The 13,712-nt window shown below is 38.3% G+C and overlaps 1 protein-coding gene across 5 annotated transcripts in view; it reads right to left on the bottom strand.

Moving 5' to 3' along the window:
* The window catches only part of lrch2 (leucine-rich repeats and calponin homology (CH) domain containing 2), a 114,010-nt gene that overhangs the window by 9,201 nt on the left and 91,097 nt on the right, over positions 1-13,712 (bottom strand). For all 5 annotated transcript variants that reach the window (XM_048544187.2, XM_048544193.2, XM_048544190.2 and 2 more), the window contains 2 exons: positions 6,986-7,123; positions 2,921-2,998 (listed from right to left, as the gene is read on the bottom strand). In XM_048544187.2, the coding sequence (XP_048400144.2) occupies positions 2,921-2,998; positions 6,986-7,123 (216 nt within the window). The remainder of the gene's footprint in view (positions 1-2,920; positions 2,999-6,985; positions 7,124-13,712) is intronic.

The raw sequence follows: 13,712 nt of genomic DNA, 5'->3' as shown, positions 1-13,712 counted from the left end.
TCAGGCCAGGTGTTGCCACACCAATGGCATTCTGCTCAAACCAAGCATTGAAAGAAACTAGGAGTGCTAACATAATTTGAGAATTGAACATGATGCTTTGAACCAAACATCAGCATCATATTCTTATTGGCAGAGTCAGCAGTAAATCCATCCCCTGCTGTGGAACTGAGCAAAAGTTATGGGTTAATGTGATATTCAATTCCATCACTGATTATCTCTACTGACTACTGGATTCAACCATAATTTGCCATTAGATTTTAAAAGAAATCTCTTTGGCATAATAAAATAGTCTTTGCAGCAGAGCATTAACATGTTTCTCAAAATAATTTTCCAACATAAGTATGGTCTAACTGTGTTTTATTTATAAGCATGTATATCAGATTGGTATTTCCTCAAAAGTCATTGAAGAAAGCTATATTTTCACTTAGTGTTACCTAAAATAATCCAAGTGTATTTCTTGATTTAGCTCGTCACTATGGGAAGTATAATAACCTTTTAAGCAGACCAACCTGGTGACCTAGTTATGATGTACTGTGTAATCAATAGCATCGCTTCACTCAGTGTGCCTGTTATGATTTTCCTGAAACACATCATCTATCCTTACGTATTATGTCCTTGCTGTCATCTTTGGTAGTTTGTGTTGTCTCTACATTGCCAGAGCTTCCTACAGATTAGGTGAAATTGAGCACTGCAAGGGACAAGCTGATGCCAATTATAACCAAATTCATCGAAAATACATCAGAGATCCAGCCTCACATTTTATTATCATCGAAAATACAGTTGTGCATTAGCTCGACAAGCCAGTTGTTCCATGGTGTGCAGATATTTCATTACCATTCTAAGCAACATAATCAGTGCGACGTCTAATCAAAGCACTGATGCGCTGGTCCTTTTGAAACTTACATGATCCTCTGTTGTGATGGGTCGTCACTTCTGGTTGTCTCTTTTTAGCACCGGTCTATATAAAGGATCTCTTTGCTCGTGGAGTCCCATGTTGAGAAATGGGCTTCAAGAAATTCTCTTGCATGTCTCTTATTCACTTGTGCCAGTATAGTCACTTTGTCATAGTGGAACCGATGGCTCTCATTGTCTGTGTGTATCGAGACAAGTGAATATTGGTCATGTCTTTTTACTGACAGCTCATGTTTATGTATCCTGGTTGTCAGTTTCCTCTGTTTGTCCAACGTAATGTTTATTGCATGGGATTCTGTATATCTCGTTAGTCCTGTTTACTGTCGGTATGAGGTCTTTAGTCTTTGATAACATTTGACGCAGTATTGATGTAAGCTTGATCTTATGCGGTCTAAGGAGTCAAGGAGTCATTTCTGATATATTTTTGATGTAGGGTAGCATTACTAGTGTCTTCTGCTGTACGGTGTCCTCTGACTGTTGTTTGTTTTGTAGGCGTCTGTGGAACATTTGCACACCAGAGCACAACTCTCCTCAAACTTGAATATATTTCATGCCAATAGATTTATTATGGTTGGCAGCAGAACTAGTGGTGATAGGAGTAAAAGTCTTTTATGAAGCACGTGGTTAAGACATTGCATGCATAAAAAAATTATGTTGTTGCAGAGAAAGGAGCTTTAACAGAGCTATCACAGACATGATGAGTCACCTTCTGTGCTGTTACTAAACTAATTCAATGAGTTTATTGGCAATAGAAAATGCAGATCATAGGAAATTCTATTGCTTCTACATTTCAATACAATAATCAGTAAACAAAATCTTACTAGAGAATTAATACTGCTATTGTAATTAAAATAAATTACAACGTCTATTCTCGGGAAATAGTCTTCGCCTTGTTTGCTTTTGGATTCAGAAGATTTAAGAGATTATACATGCTAAAGGTAATGTAAATAGATCGAACAAAGTAAGGGCAATGCATCAGGAGTTATCCACTATGCAAAATAAAGCTCCAAAGGGTCAAAACTACTGGTGGCTTCTGGAAGGAATAAAAACAGACTTGTCGAATTGATGCAACTACGCGATAACACTTGAAGAACTGTCATCCTTCCATATAAATAATTTCACTAGTAGGCTGACAGTTCATTCAAGAATTATGCTCTTGAAGACTAATACCATTGTGACTGAAGCTCCAGGAGAAGGAGGATGCAGTTCAGCCCATTGAGCCTGTTCCACCACTCAATATGATTATATCTAGTAAAATTGCAGTCTTAACTCCAATCTTTCTTGTCTGATCCCATAATCCTCACCTTCCTTGCAGATCACAAATCTGTCCAACTTAGCCTTGGACACATTCAATGACCAAGGCTTGACTGCTCTGTGGAAAGAGAATCCCAAAAACCTACAACCCTCAAAGAAATGCCTCCTCTGCCTTCCTTTGTTCTAGACTTCACCAGGAGGAAAACAAGTTCTCAGTTTCTAAAATACTTTACTGTCTTGTACGTTTCAATAAGATCTGATTTTTCTTCAACTCCAATAGATATAGGCTCAACCTTTTCTCCTAAGACAAGCCAACCATTTCATCCCACGATTAAACCTGCTGAACCTGATCTGGATGGTTTCCAATGTGAATATATCCTCAAGTACGGAGACAAAAAAAATACAATACTTTAAGCGTAGTCTCTCCAAAACCCTGTGCAGTTGCCTATTTTTATACTTCAGCGCTCACAATAAATGCAAAAACTGAGCTAGAACATTTGAAAAAACTGTAAAAGTGTCAAGATTTCTGAAGCTGATTTTATAACATTAGAAATTAATTTATACCTTGCATGATGAGTTATCAGAAAGACTGTAGCTTTTTACCTTGAGGTGAGACTGAATAAAACCTATCTCAAATCTCAACCTGTGGTAAAGCATGCCAACTTCAAATTCAGGCACCGAGTATTCCAAGCTTTCTCACAGCATTTTTAAGAGTGTTATATGGCTTGTACCACAGCAATATACTATATATTACCTCCGGAACCCCCAACTTTCTGCAAGCTTCGAGAAAATTTTCAACATTCCTTCTGCACTTTGCCATACTCAGTTTAGGCTGCAAGGTAAAGAAAATTAGGTCATTATGTTGCAGATTTTATTTCTATAAAATACATGCAAAGCTGCATGAACATTACAATTTGGTACATATTAATTGACTAATCAATGTAAAGCACCTGAAGCAAAAGCACACATTTCTCTGGTAAGAAAATGGAGAACACCTGTTCTTTACTATTTAGTTAGCTTTCCTCAGTTTTAATTGCCTTGTTTTGGGTAGGTCACAAGTTCAACATCCACTCTGGAGACTCCACATACAATGTAGATAAAGGAGGAACTCTTATACACAGTAGTAATATCCCCATCACTGGGGCAGATGGCCCAGGTTCAAGTTCTGGCAGAGTTGTCTCATTGATTAGATTGCTTAAAAATATGTACAATATAGACCAAAGCTTCAGTGCAGGGAGTGCTGCGCTTTGTTTTGGGCAAGACATGAAACCAAGGTCATATCTGCATAAAGATCCCACAACACACTTTAAACAGTAGAAGTTTCCTTCCCAGTATTCATCCTTCAACCATATCATTTAAATAGAATGTTTGGCCGTCTGCTTGTAGGACCTTGCTGCATGGAAACGGCACGTTTGTTTCCCTACATCAAGGATTCGATTGGAAAATATGCAATATTGGCTGCAAATTACTTTGGGACACTTGAAGGTCACGAACTTATGAAACACTGAACTTCGGGGAAGAGTAGGTGATTTGACCCTTTGAGTTTGATCCACCTTTCAATAGCCTCCACCTTCCTGACCATCACTCATGGCTCCAGATCTCTCGTCTATCAAGAATCTAATTAACTGAGCCTTGAATAAATTCAATCAATCATCAACACTTCACTACTTTGAGACTCATGACTCAAAAAAAATCTGCAACTCAGTCTTAAACCTTTTCTTCTGTAGTTCTATTCTCTGCTACAAGACGAATTATCTACATCTGCACTGCAGAAGTTTTCAAGGTCTTACATTTTAATAAGATGACTTCTAATTCTTCCAAACTTTGATCTGCATACACGTAACCCATTCATGTTTTTCCCCAAATAAGGAAGGATTCACCCTAAGTGTGAGATGAACCTTCTCTGCCCTGCTTTTAACTTAAAAATTTTATGAACACATGGAAGTTCTTCCTTTTTTTGCTTTTACAACAAGGGTGTCTTCAAAGTCTGTTGTCGTTTCAGATTTCCAGCAGGTGCAGTTGTTCTCTTTTAGTGTTCCACTAATTTGCACACAAAAGAATTAACTTACTTTTGAAGATAAGTTTCAGATCACTTGTTAGATAAATAGAAAACTGAAACAACATCAAGCTTTTCACAGTCTTCATTTGTTAATCTACGTAATAATCAGACGTGTTTTTAAACCTGTATTTTCATTCTCTTAGAAGAACTAAAATTATTCAATACTCAAAAATCAATGTAGTGACAACTGCAGTCACCCACACCATTCTGACTGTGCATTACCTTCCCATGATTGCTATTCTCAGTATGGCAGATGTTGAACAATGGAAAATTTGAGGTCTTTCTGACATCATTTGCAGCATAGTAACCATTTACTGATCAACATGCTGTAATTTCAAAGAATCAAATGATTTGCTAATACAATTTGGTATTGAGTTTGTAAATCACAACGATACAGCAGAGCAATAAATTTCAACTATTTTTCACAGAAAACTCCTTAGATCAGGAATTATCTGTTTTTAAAAGCATAACAGAAACAGTTGCATCTTCTCCAGGAAGATTACCTTTGGTCAATAAACAAAAGTTTATACCTGGTCTTGCATTCATTTTTACTACAATCAAATAACAGGCTTTTTGCAAAAGTCTGACAACTTGCAAATTTACAAAGTATGGAGTAAAAGAATTTAACCAGGATTGCACAGAGAAGGCCACCTCAACTACTGCAGGAAGCTAAGACCTATCCTTGGACATTTCTCCTTCAGTCCTGCCCTCCTCAAACTTGAATATATTTCATACCACAGAATTTTTGAGTGCAACTTTGTACAATCAGATTAACTCAAGCGACCTGGATAAGACACCAGCATGAACGTCAAATAGTCTGAACAAAGGTTCACCAACCCAAAATTTGAAATGTTTCTTTCTGCAGCCAGACCAAGGTACGGCCAATTTTTTTGTTTCACTTTCGTCCAGAATCTCCAGTACTCTTTTTCAGTTCCAATAGATTTATTATGATTGGCAACAGAACTAGTGGTGATATGAGTAAAAGTCTTTTATGAAACAAGCGGTTAAGACGTGGCATGCATCACTTAAAATTCAATCAAGTCATTCAAAACAAGAACTGGAAAAATTATTGGAAGAGAAAATAATTTATGATGTAGCTGACAAAGGAGCTTTAATACAGCTATCACAGACATGATGAGCCACTTTCTGTGTGTGACTAAGCAATGAATTGAATTTTGAGTTTAGTGGCATATCCAGACTTTGCAGAAATCTTTTGCAATAATGAGATTTATAATCCATTACAACTCAAGATCTTACAAGCCCCAGGAAGTCTCCAAACATAGACAACTACTAGGGTCATAGATGTTTAGAGCCACTTGGCCAATCATGTCCATACTGGTCAACAAAGATCTATCTAATGCAATTGTATTTTCTAGCACTTAGTCTTACAATCTGTAGTAACATAAGTGAATATTTAAATACTGCCTAAAAATTCTGAGTTTCTAAATCAATCACTTTTCAGGCAGTCAAATTTCATTAGAATTGGGAGAAATATTTGTTAAAACAGCAAATATTTCACTGCAAGTGAACTTACTACTGCTGGTAATGGGTCCTGGATGCTTGCCACCGATCGTGGCCAAATACAAATGGCAAAGATGACAAAGTACCATCCCATCCATTAGAGCTGCACCTGCATCTTCAGGTAAAACAACCTTTAATCCCATCACTCTCCTCAACTCCCCTTGTAGCCTTCTTCTTCTCCTTATTTAAAATCTGTGTCCCTTGGTTATTGACTTCCTCCACTATTGGAAAAAGTGCCTACCTATATATCCTATCTATGCTGCTCATAATCCTAAACACCTCTGTCAGAATCCCTTTCAAATGTCGACACTCCAAGGAAAGCAATCTCATCTATCCAGCCTTTCCTCACTGGTCTTCCCTCAAGCCTAGGCAGCAGCTTGGTAAATCTTCTCTGCAACCTCTCTACTGCACTCCTGTCATGTCACATTTTGATTTTGCTTAAGTGGCCCCACTGCCTGTCAGCATGCTTCCGGGACCTCACCATTTGTGCTGCTCTTTTTATTCTCACTGTTGCTGTTTCCAGAGTGCCACACAATTGCATCACTCGACGGTCTGCTTCTGTGCAAGAGTTTGACTTAACCCACTCCTTCCAACTGCCATTATAAAAACGCAGTCTCAGTATTTTTGTAAAAATGCCATCAACAAATGAGCTCATTTCTGGGAGACATCACAACTATTACTCTTACCTATTAGTCATAGCGTGTAGTATTTTAACCTCAATGACCAAACATATCAAGACTCTGGGTACCCTACACCGAGAATAAGGCATGAGGGTTGTGAAATGGAGAATAAATACCAAAGCTAGTTAATGCAATCAATTTTAACAGAGCTATCATTCAGCGGTCAGATTTGTTACAAGGTTTAAGAAATCTTTCGATGGGTGTGAATGTGTTCCTTCACACAATATACTTCAAGGTACAAGAGTGCTAGCATATATTGTAGGCATAAACAGGGAGGTTAAAACCATACAGCTCCAATTACAAAGTCAAGTATAGCCAATGTTACTCAAAAATGTTCAATGAAAATTGAACTAGGACAACTATACTTTAATTTTGCAGATCATTTCAACTTTTAGGGTTTTCTATTAGATAATTTGGCTATTCATCTAGATAATTTGATACACCCACATTAGTTTCTAAATGATTCTGAAAAACAGCATACTTAAAAAAGTTTAATTTCATTAGAATTGGGAGAAACATTTGGAAAAAACAACACGTATTTCACTGCAAGTGAACTTACCACTGCTGGTGATGGGACATGGATGCTTGCCACCGATCGTGGCCGAATATGATTGGCAAGATGACAAAGTACCACCCCATCCATTAAAGCTGCACCTACGTCTTCTGGTAAAACAACTTTTAATCTTAATTCGAGGTTCTATTTAAAAAAAAAAGGTTTATTTAATCACATTAAAAGCAATGATCCAAAACATGGAGGTTACTGATTTTCAGTAGTTTACACTAATTTTTTCACAAATACCATATTATACATGTCAGACACGTTATTCACACTCAGATAACTGACTGGGAAAGTTGTACAGCTATATGTTTGACTCATGTTAACACAAAAAGTATCTTCCTTTTCCCAAGTCTTTAAATAATTTCTGATAGATAGCACAAAGGGCAACCCATTCTTACACAACTAACACGCTTGCAAAATAAAGAGAATGAACAGAATGAAAAGAATTAATGCACAGAAAAAACAGAATTAATAGCTATCTTTTGAATTATTGGTGACAAATCTTTTCATCTATTTGCGATGAACAGACAACTGAGAAAGTAACAGCTATTTTTGTTACCATTTTACCTTGCACTGGCAGTTTTAGGAATTCCGTATTCTTTGCGCAGCCTTACACAGAGCTAAATACAAATCTAAAATGAACCGACTTAAAAGTGGGGGGGGGGGGGGCGCGCGTGCGTGGGCGGGCACGGGGCGGTGAAGAAGGGTTCTGACCTGAAACATCAGCTTCCAGCTCCTCTGATGCTACCTGGCCTGCTGTGTTCATCCAGCTCTACAACTCGTTATCTCGACTTCAAATTGTTTCGTTTTATATTAGAGCTGTCCTTTTGTATGGTTCAGAACTTCCACCATTATTTGGTTGCTGGGAAGAAATTAATTATGCAAACTATAGATTTCACCCTGCTGTGAACCTAAAATAACCAGGAGGCACTGTGATAATCTGTCTCAGGATAACCAGTAGAAAGGGATTAGTTTTGAGCATTGAGCATGGATAATGATAATTCAATTTACATGACAAATGGATGTAAAATAAACATGGGCCATTAGAAGTGGTGACAGAAGCTAACAAAAATTACTGTTCTTACAGGTTCTGTGTTCTCCCAGCTGTTTGAGAGAGCCAACTTCACTAATAACACTGCATGGAATACATATTTGCTTGAAGCTGAGCACTGACTGCATTTGGAGTAAGCCAACTCGCCCTGATTGTCCATGCACTGAAGGCTCAGCCACAGGTCAAGTCCTTGGTATGGTACTACATTTTCAGCTCAGAAACAATTACAAATCTAATATGAAAATTGAGTGGTTAAAACGCCACTATAATTACAAAAACAGATCAAAAGAAATCAATTTGAGAGGAAACAGTAGAGCATGGGCAAAGAGTATCTGAATCTTGAGCAAATGGTACAACTCCACCAAAATGGGGAAAATCAAAATTACCAAGCAGGTTAGCAGTCAAAAGAACCAAGTTGATCAGAGCTTGAGAAACTTTTGTGAACTAGTGGATTAACAGCAATGCAAAACCTATGTGGGCTCCTGTACTTATCACCAGCGAAGTGGGGAAAATTGTTATCTCATATTAGTCATGATATATTGCTTCAGTCCACAATGATCCAGACTTTCTACTTGCTTATATTTTCGCAGCAAAATTCTCCCCAGTTAGGTATAACAAGTACAAATGCTGGACACCATCCAAAACAAAGTAGCCCACTTGTTTAGCATCTCATTCAAAAATATTCATCCACTCCCTCCGCCATCAACGCCCAGCAGCAGCAGTGTGCACAATCCACAAGATGAAGTGCAGTAATTCAAAGATCCTTAGACAGCATCTTCCAATTCAATGACCACTACCATCTAGAAGGACAAGGGCAGAGGTACATGGAACACGACCATGTGCAAGGTTCTCTCCAAGCCACTCACCATCATGATTTGGAAATATACTGCTGTTCCTTCACGGTCTTTGGGTTGAAATCCTGGAACTCCCTCCCTAATGGCATTCAAAGTCCACTTAGCGGCTCAATACAGAATCATACCACCACGATCTCAAGTGCAACTAGAGACAAGCAATACAAGCTGGGGCCGGTGACGGCTACATTCGGTGAGTGAATTAAAATAAGAAAATACAATGACACATTCAAATGATATCCGCTGCAAACTTGATTTGTTTCAATCCAATACACCATCAAAAACAGCACTGTAAAAACCAGCCCCGTTTCTAAACTGGCCACACGTAGGGCACTTTAATCAGCTTTGATGTTTCAATAATGGATTCCATGGGCTCTAAAATTGAACTGGCTACTGACGTGCATTGTTTTGGAAGGTTTTGAATATAGTTCTTAAAAAGATACATATCAAAGTAGCTGACTAGGGTCATCTCTTCATTTGTAATCAAAATACTACGAATATTGTACGGTTTGGCTGCTGCACTTGACCAGAGTCTATCATTTCGATTTCTACTTCTCTCCTTATCCCATCTACACCACCACCTCCCATCGTTTTCCTCCTTTTGTTTTTCATTGTGAGGCATTTGCTCTGTTAAATCCTTTCAGCACTGATTATTCTCCTGCTGCAATCCCAAACTGGTCTCCCTTGTTTTAGATTCAAAAACTTCTGAAGAACTCGTCCAGGACGTCTAATCGTTGTTTGTTCCTATCCTAGTCTCTTGCTGACCTACTCTACCCAGGGCACCTAAAAGGGTAAATTCTTGCTGGTCTAAATCTCTCCTCCGGTGCTAACGTGGTGAACTCTGTTAGCAATAAGAGATAATAGGAACTGCATCCGCTGGAGAATCCAAGTTAACAAAGTGTAGAGCTGGATGAACACAGCAGGCCAAGCAGCATCATAGCAGCAGGAAGGGTGACGTTTCTGATGAAGGGTCTAGGCCGAAAATGTCAGCCTTCCTGCTCGTATGATGCTGCTGGGCCTGCTGTGTTCATCCAGCTCTACACCTTGTTATCTCGAACTCTGTCAGCAAATCAGCTATCAAACCTCTTCTTCTGCATCGCCCTCCAGAATGCTGGTCTACTTGTGAACACAGTTCTGCCATTCTTGAGCTTAAAGCAGACGATTTGATTGGTTTTGGTAGAAACCTCGCTGACAGATGCTGTCAGCTTCACACTTGCTGACTAGCTATGCTTGCCACTAGTTTGCCCCACTGAAACCACTGCAGTGTTGAAACTTGCTTGTAACACCGGCTGCACCTTGAACTGTCCTCCTACCCAGTGGGCATTTTCACCTCCTTTAGTTATTTCACTTGGTTCTAGTGCTCTCAGTTCACATCCTGTTCTGTACCACCAACACAAGTGTCATAAAAAAACTGAGTTATTTTCACCACTTTCCACAAGCCTTTATACTCAACCTTTCTTCTTCAGTAATTACAACCTTCATCTCAATTCATCAGTATATCTCTTTAGTTTCCTGCCCTTTATTCTTCTTTAACCTCTCTCTATCCAATCCTGACCCTTGTCATGTTAGTGTGATGTCATCTACTGGGTCAAACACCAATGCTAGCACACTGTGGTCTGAGTACTGTCCTATTGTTACCTCATGGAGCATATATCATCAATTGGGTTCTTGTTGACACAGATGGCCTTAAGTTTATTAAAACACTTACTATTTACATTGCTGTAATATCAACCCAATTCTCAACAGCAAAGGATGGGCAATGAATGTTGGCAAGTCAGCGACAGCCACATCCTACAAGTGACTAAAAAACAAAAACACAGACAAATACATAGCACGGGTTCTATGGTTACCAACACTTCTATGTATTCGATACACATGATTGACTCAATATATTACATTCCACTGCACTGAATGTGATTAAAGATAAGACAGGTTCATCTATACGGAAATGTTACGTACCAATCTTTAAAGTAGACTGCCTATCTGGTCTGGAATGCATAAAATAGGACAACACCAACCACAGACAAGATCATGATCACCTTATTGCATCACTCTCCACACAAAACCTTCATTACCTTTTCTTCTGTATCTAACTCTGGGAAAAAATCTCACCCAATTCACTGACAATGGCACTTGGGAGGTTTTAGCACATTTAACGACAGGAGTGAGCAGGTTTGCGATGGGAGCAATACTTTGTACGTACAGACGGTTTTTTTGAAGAAGGGCTGATTGGTGAGTAACTGGTTAAGTTATTCTACTTGTTCTAATTGCAATAAATAGATTTTAAAGTTCTTGTACATCACATTCAAGTAGAATGTGCATCCCATGGTATATGGGAAGTCATTGGCGCACAACATGTTCTAGATGAATATGTCTATTGAGCTCAGAGTTCCCAAAAAAAAAGGCATGATAGCTCAAGTCACTGTTGTGCATCCATGAGGCAGAAACTACGTAGGTAATACTTTTAGGGAAACATTCACAATGTAGTTTAGACAGGCAGGGAGAAAATTGGAGACCACCATGCAATCTAAGAGAAAGCACGTTTAATAAAGAAGCTTTAGATATAATGATTATCATTTGTGAAGTTGGATTTTGGTTTCTCTTTGAGAATGCAACATTTTCTTTTAAAAGAGAGTTCGGAAAATAATTAGGAACAGTGAATTATATTCCTTGTGCAGTTGATTCAGTTAAGAGCTCACAGGATACTTAGCAGGAAACAACGCATCTCCAGAAATGGGTAAATTCTATAAAGACAAATTGGGGAAACCAGACTAGTGCTGTCTGGAGGTTTGGAGACTAAGAGGCAATGTTATTGAAATCTACTCAATACTGAAAGGAACAGACAAGTTAGATGCAGGCAAGATGTTTATGCTGGTTGGAAAGTCCAGAATTAGGGGATTTCGAATTAAGGTGAAGCCAATTAGGACCAAGATTGGGAGAATTTTCTTTTACTCAGAGGGCTGTGAATGTTTGAGATTCTCTACCGCAGAGGATTATGAAAATTCAATAATTTTAAAAATAGAGATTTTGACATTTCTAAATATTAGTGAAATAAAGACCTTTTGGAATATTTTGGGGGGAAAAAAAAACACCAAAAAGGATAATCAGCCTAGGTCATATTGAATAGCACAACAGGCTTGGAAGCTGTATGGCCTACTTCCGCTCCCATTTCTAACATTACTATAGCTGACCCAGTGTCAGTTTAAATTTAAACCTGCTTAGCTTTTCATCTGTAATAAAAGCAAAATACAGTAATACACCCATTATTCAGGCTTCCCATGCAACAAGCAATTGCTAGGAGTAGACTGCCTTGCTCTTGGAACTGACTGCTTGATTTTTTTTCCCTCTGTCTTTCATCTCTTTTCTTTTGATCAAACCTTAATGGTTATTCATTAAGCTGTCCTGGCCACAACTGGCACATTTGTATAACTAACACCCAGCATTCACCTTGCATTCCAAATCCTGGCAACTTTTCTGTGCTGCGGATGATAGAAATCTGAAATTTTTAAAAAAGCGCTAACAAAATTCAGCTGCTCTGTGGAGACAAACAGTAGATGCTTCCAGTCTGATATAACTCTTAGGATTCAAATAGTTAGCTCTGATTTTGACTCCAAAGATGCAGGCAGACCTGTTGAGTTTCTCCAGCACTTTGTTTTATTTTAAGTTTTCTTCTATCCCTTTATCATCCTGTCCTCCATTTTAGAGCACGTATTCACATTAGTTTTAAAACACAACCTTCACCTCAGCACAATTATTGCTATGCCATCACCCCTCATTTACAGCATGATTGGGTAGCAATCTTCTCTCCACCCCAATAAACAAGCTTTGTACCTCTGATGCAAGTTTAGTCCTTCTTGCAACCTTTAGCAATGTTGGATAGTTTTATAATATTGATCAAAAAATGTGCTAAATATTGTTTTGAAGAGAACATCCCTTTTTCTGCCTAAATATTTATTTTACAATGTGCTGTCAACATTTTTATACAATCGGGTGCTATTCTGATGACAGATGCACCAACTTACTATTGAATTTGTTTTAGAGCCTGTGATTTTTTAGGAGAAGCATACTCATTGCAAATACAATTTATCCAATTCATAGAACTAGGTTCTGCACACAAACTCCCTTTTTGTCATTACTGAAGTGTGAATCCATGGGGTTGGCTCTGCAGTCACAGTTGCACAACTGCAGCCATTACCAATAAGTTTGTGGTAATAAATAATTCAATGTCTAACTTCATCTCAATTCACCTCATTGATTACAGCAGCCAGTAGTATGTTAGGAGGTTCCTTATCAAATACGTTGCAAGAATTGACTCTATTCACCATCTTTCCCTTACCGACTGACTGCACCTTCAAAATGTGTTTCCCTTTTGAAAGAGCACGTTGCCTTCAACATATTGCCTCCAATATATATTCTCCATGTATTCTTCGACTAATTTTATTACTCATCACTTCTACATACATGACAATTAAGGGATATTGATAAAAATGGATAAATGAGGTTCAGATACTGATCAGTAATAGTACACTGGAATGGAGGCACAGATCTGAGGTGCTGGTTGGCCTATTCTTGTTTCTATGTGTCAAGGTAACAGTTAATAAGCTTTGACAACATAAATGTTAGAAATATCTTGGTGACAACATTTAGAAATATACTTGTTCCAGTGTGTAACAGGAAAGTGGTACTTCAGACACTACTTATGAGTGGTCAGTACTTCAGCTCTTAAAAAAGATAACCTTGAAAATCTGGGTCAGAAGATGCCTATCACAAGAACGATAATCAGGAAGATACTACACACCCGGACACTTTCATCACACTACCTGAC

The sequence above is a fragment of the Stegostoma tigrinum genome, chromosome 15 (assembly GCF_030684315.1).
Source record: "Stegostoma tigrinum isolate sSteTig4 chromosome 15, sSteTig4.hap1, whole genome shotgun sequence".
Taxonomy (NCBI): Eukaryota; Metazoa; Chordata; class Chondrichthyes; order Orectolobiformes; family Stegostomatidae; genus Stegostoma; species Stegostoma tigrinum.
The sequence above is the reverse complement of the archived record's forward strand: the minus strand, read 5'-3'. Positions and strand labels throughout refer to the sequence as shown.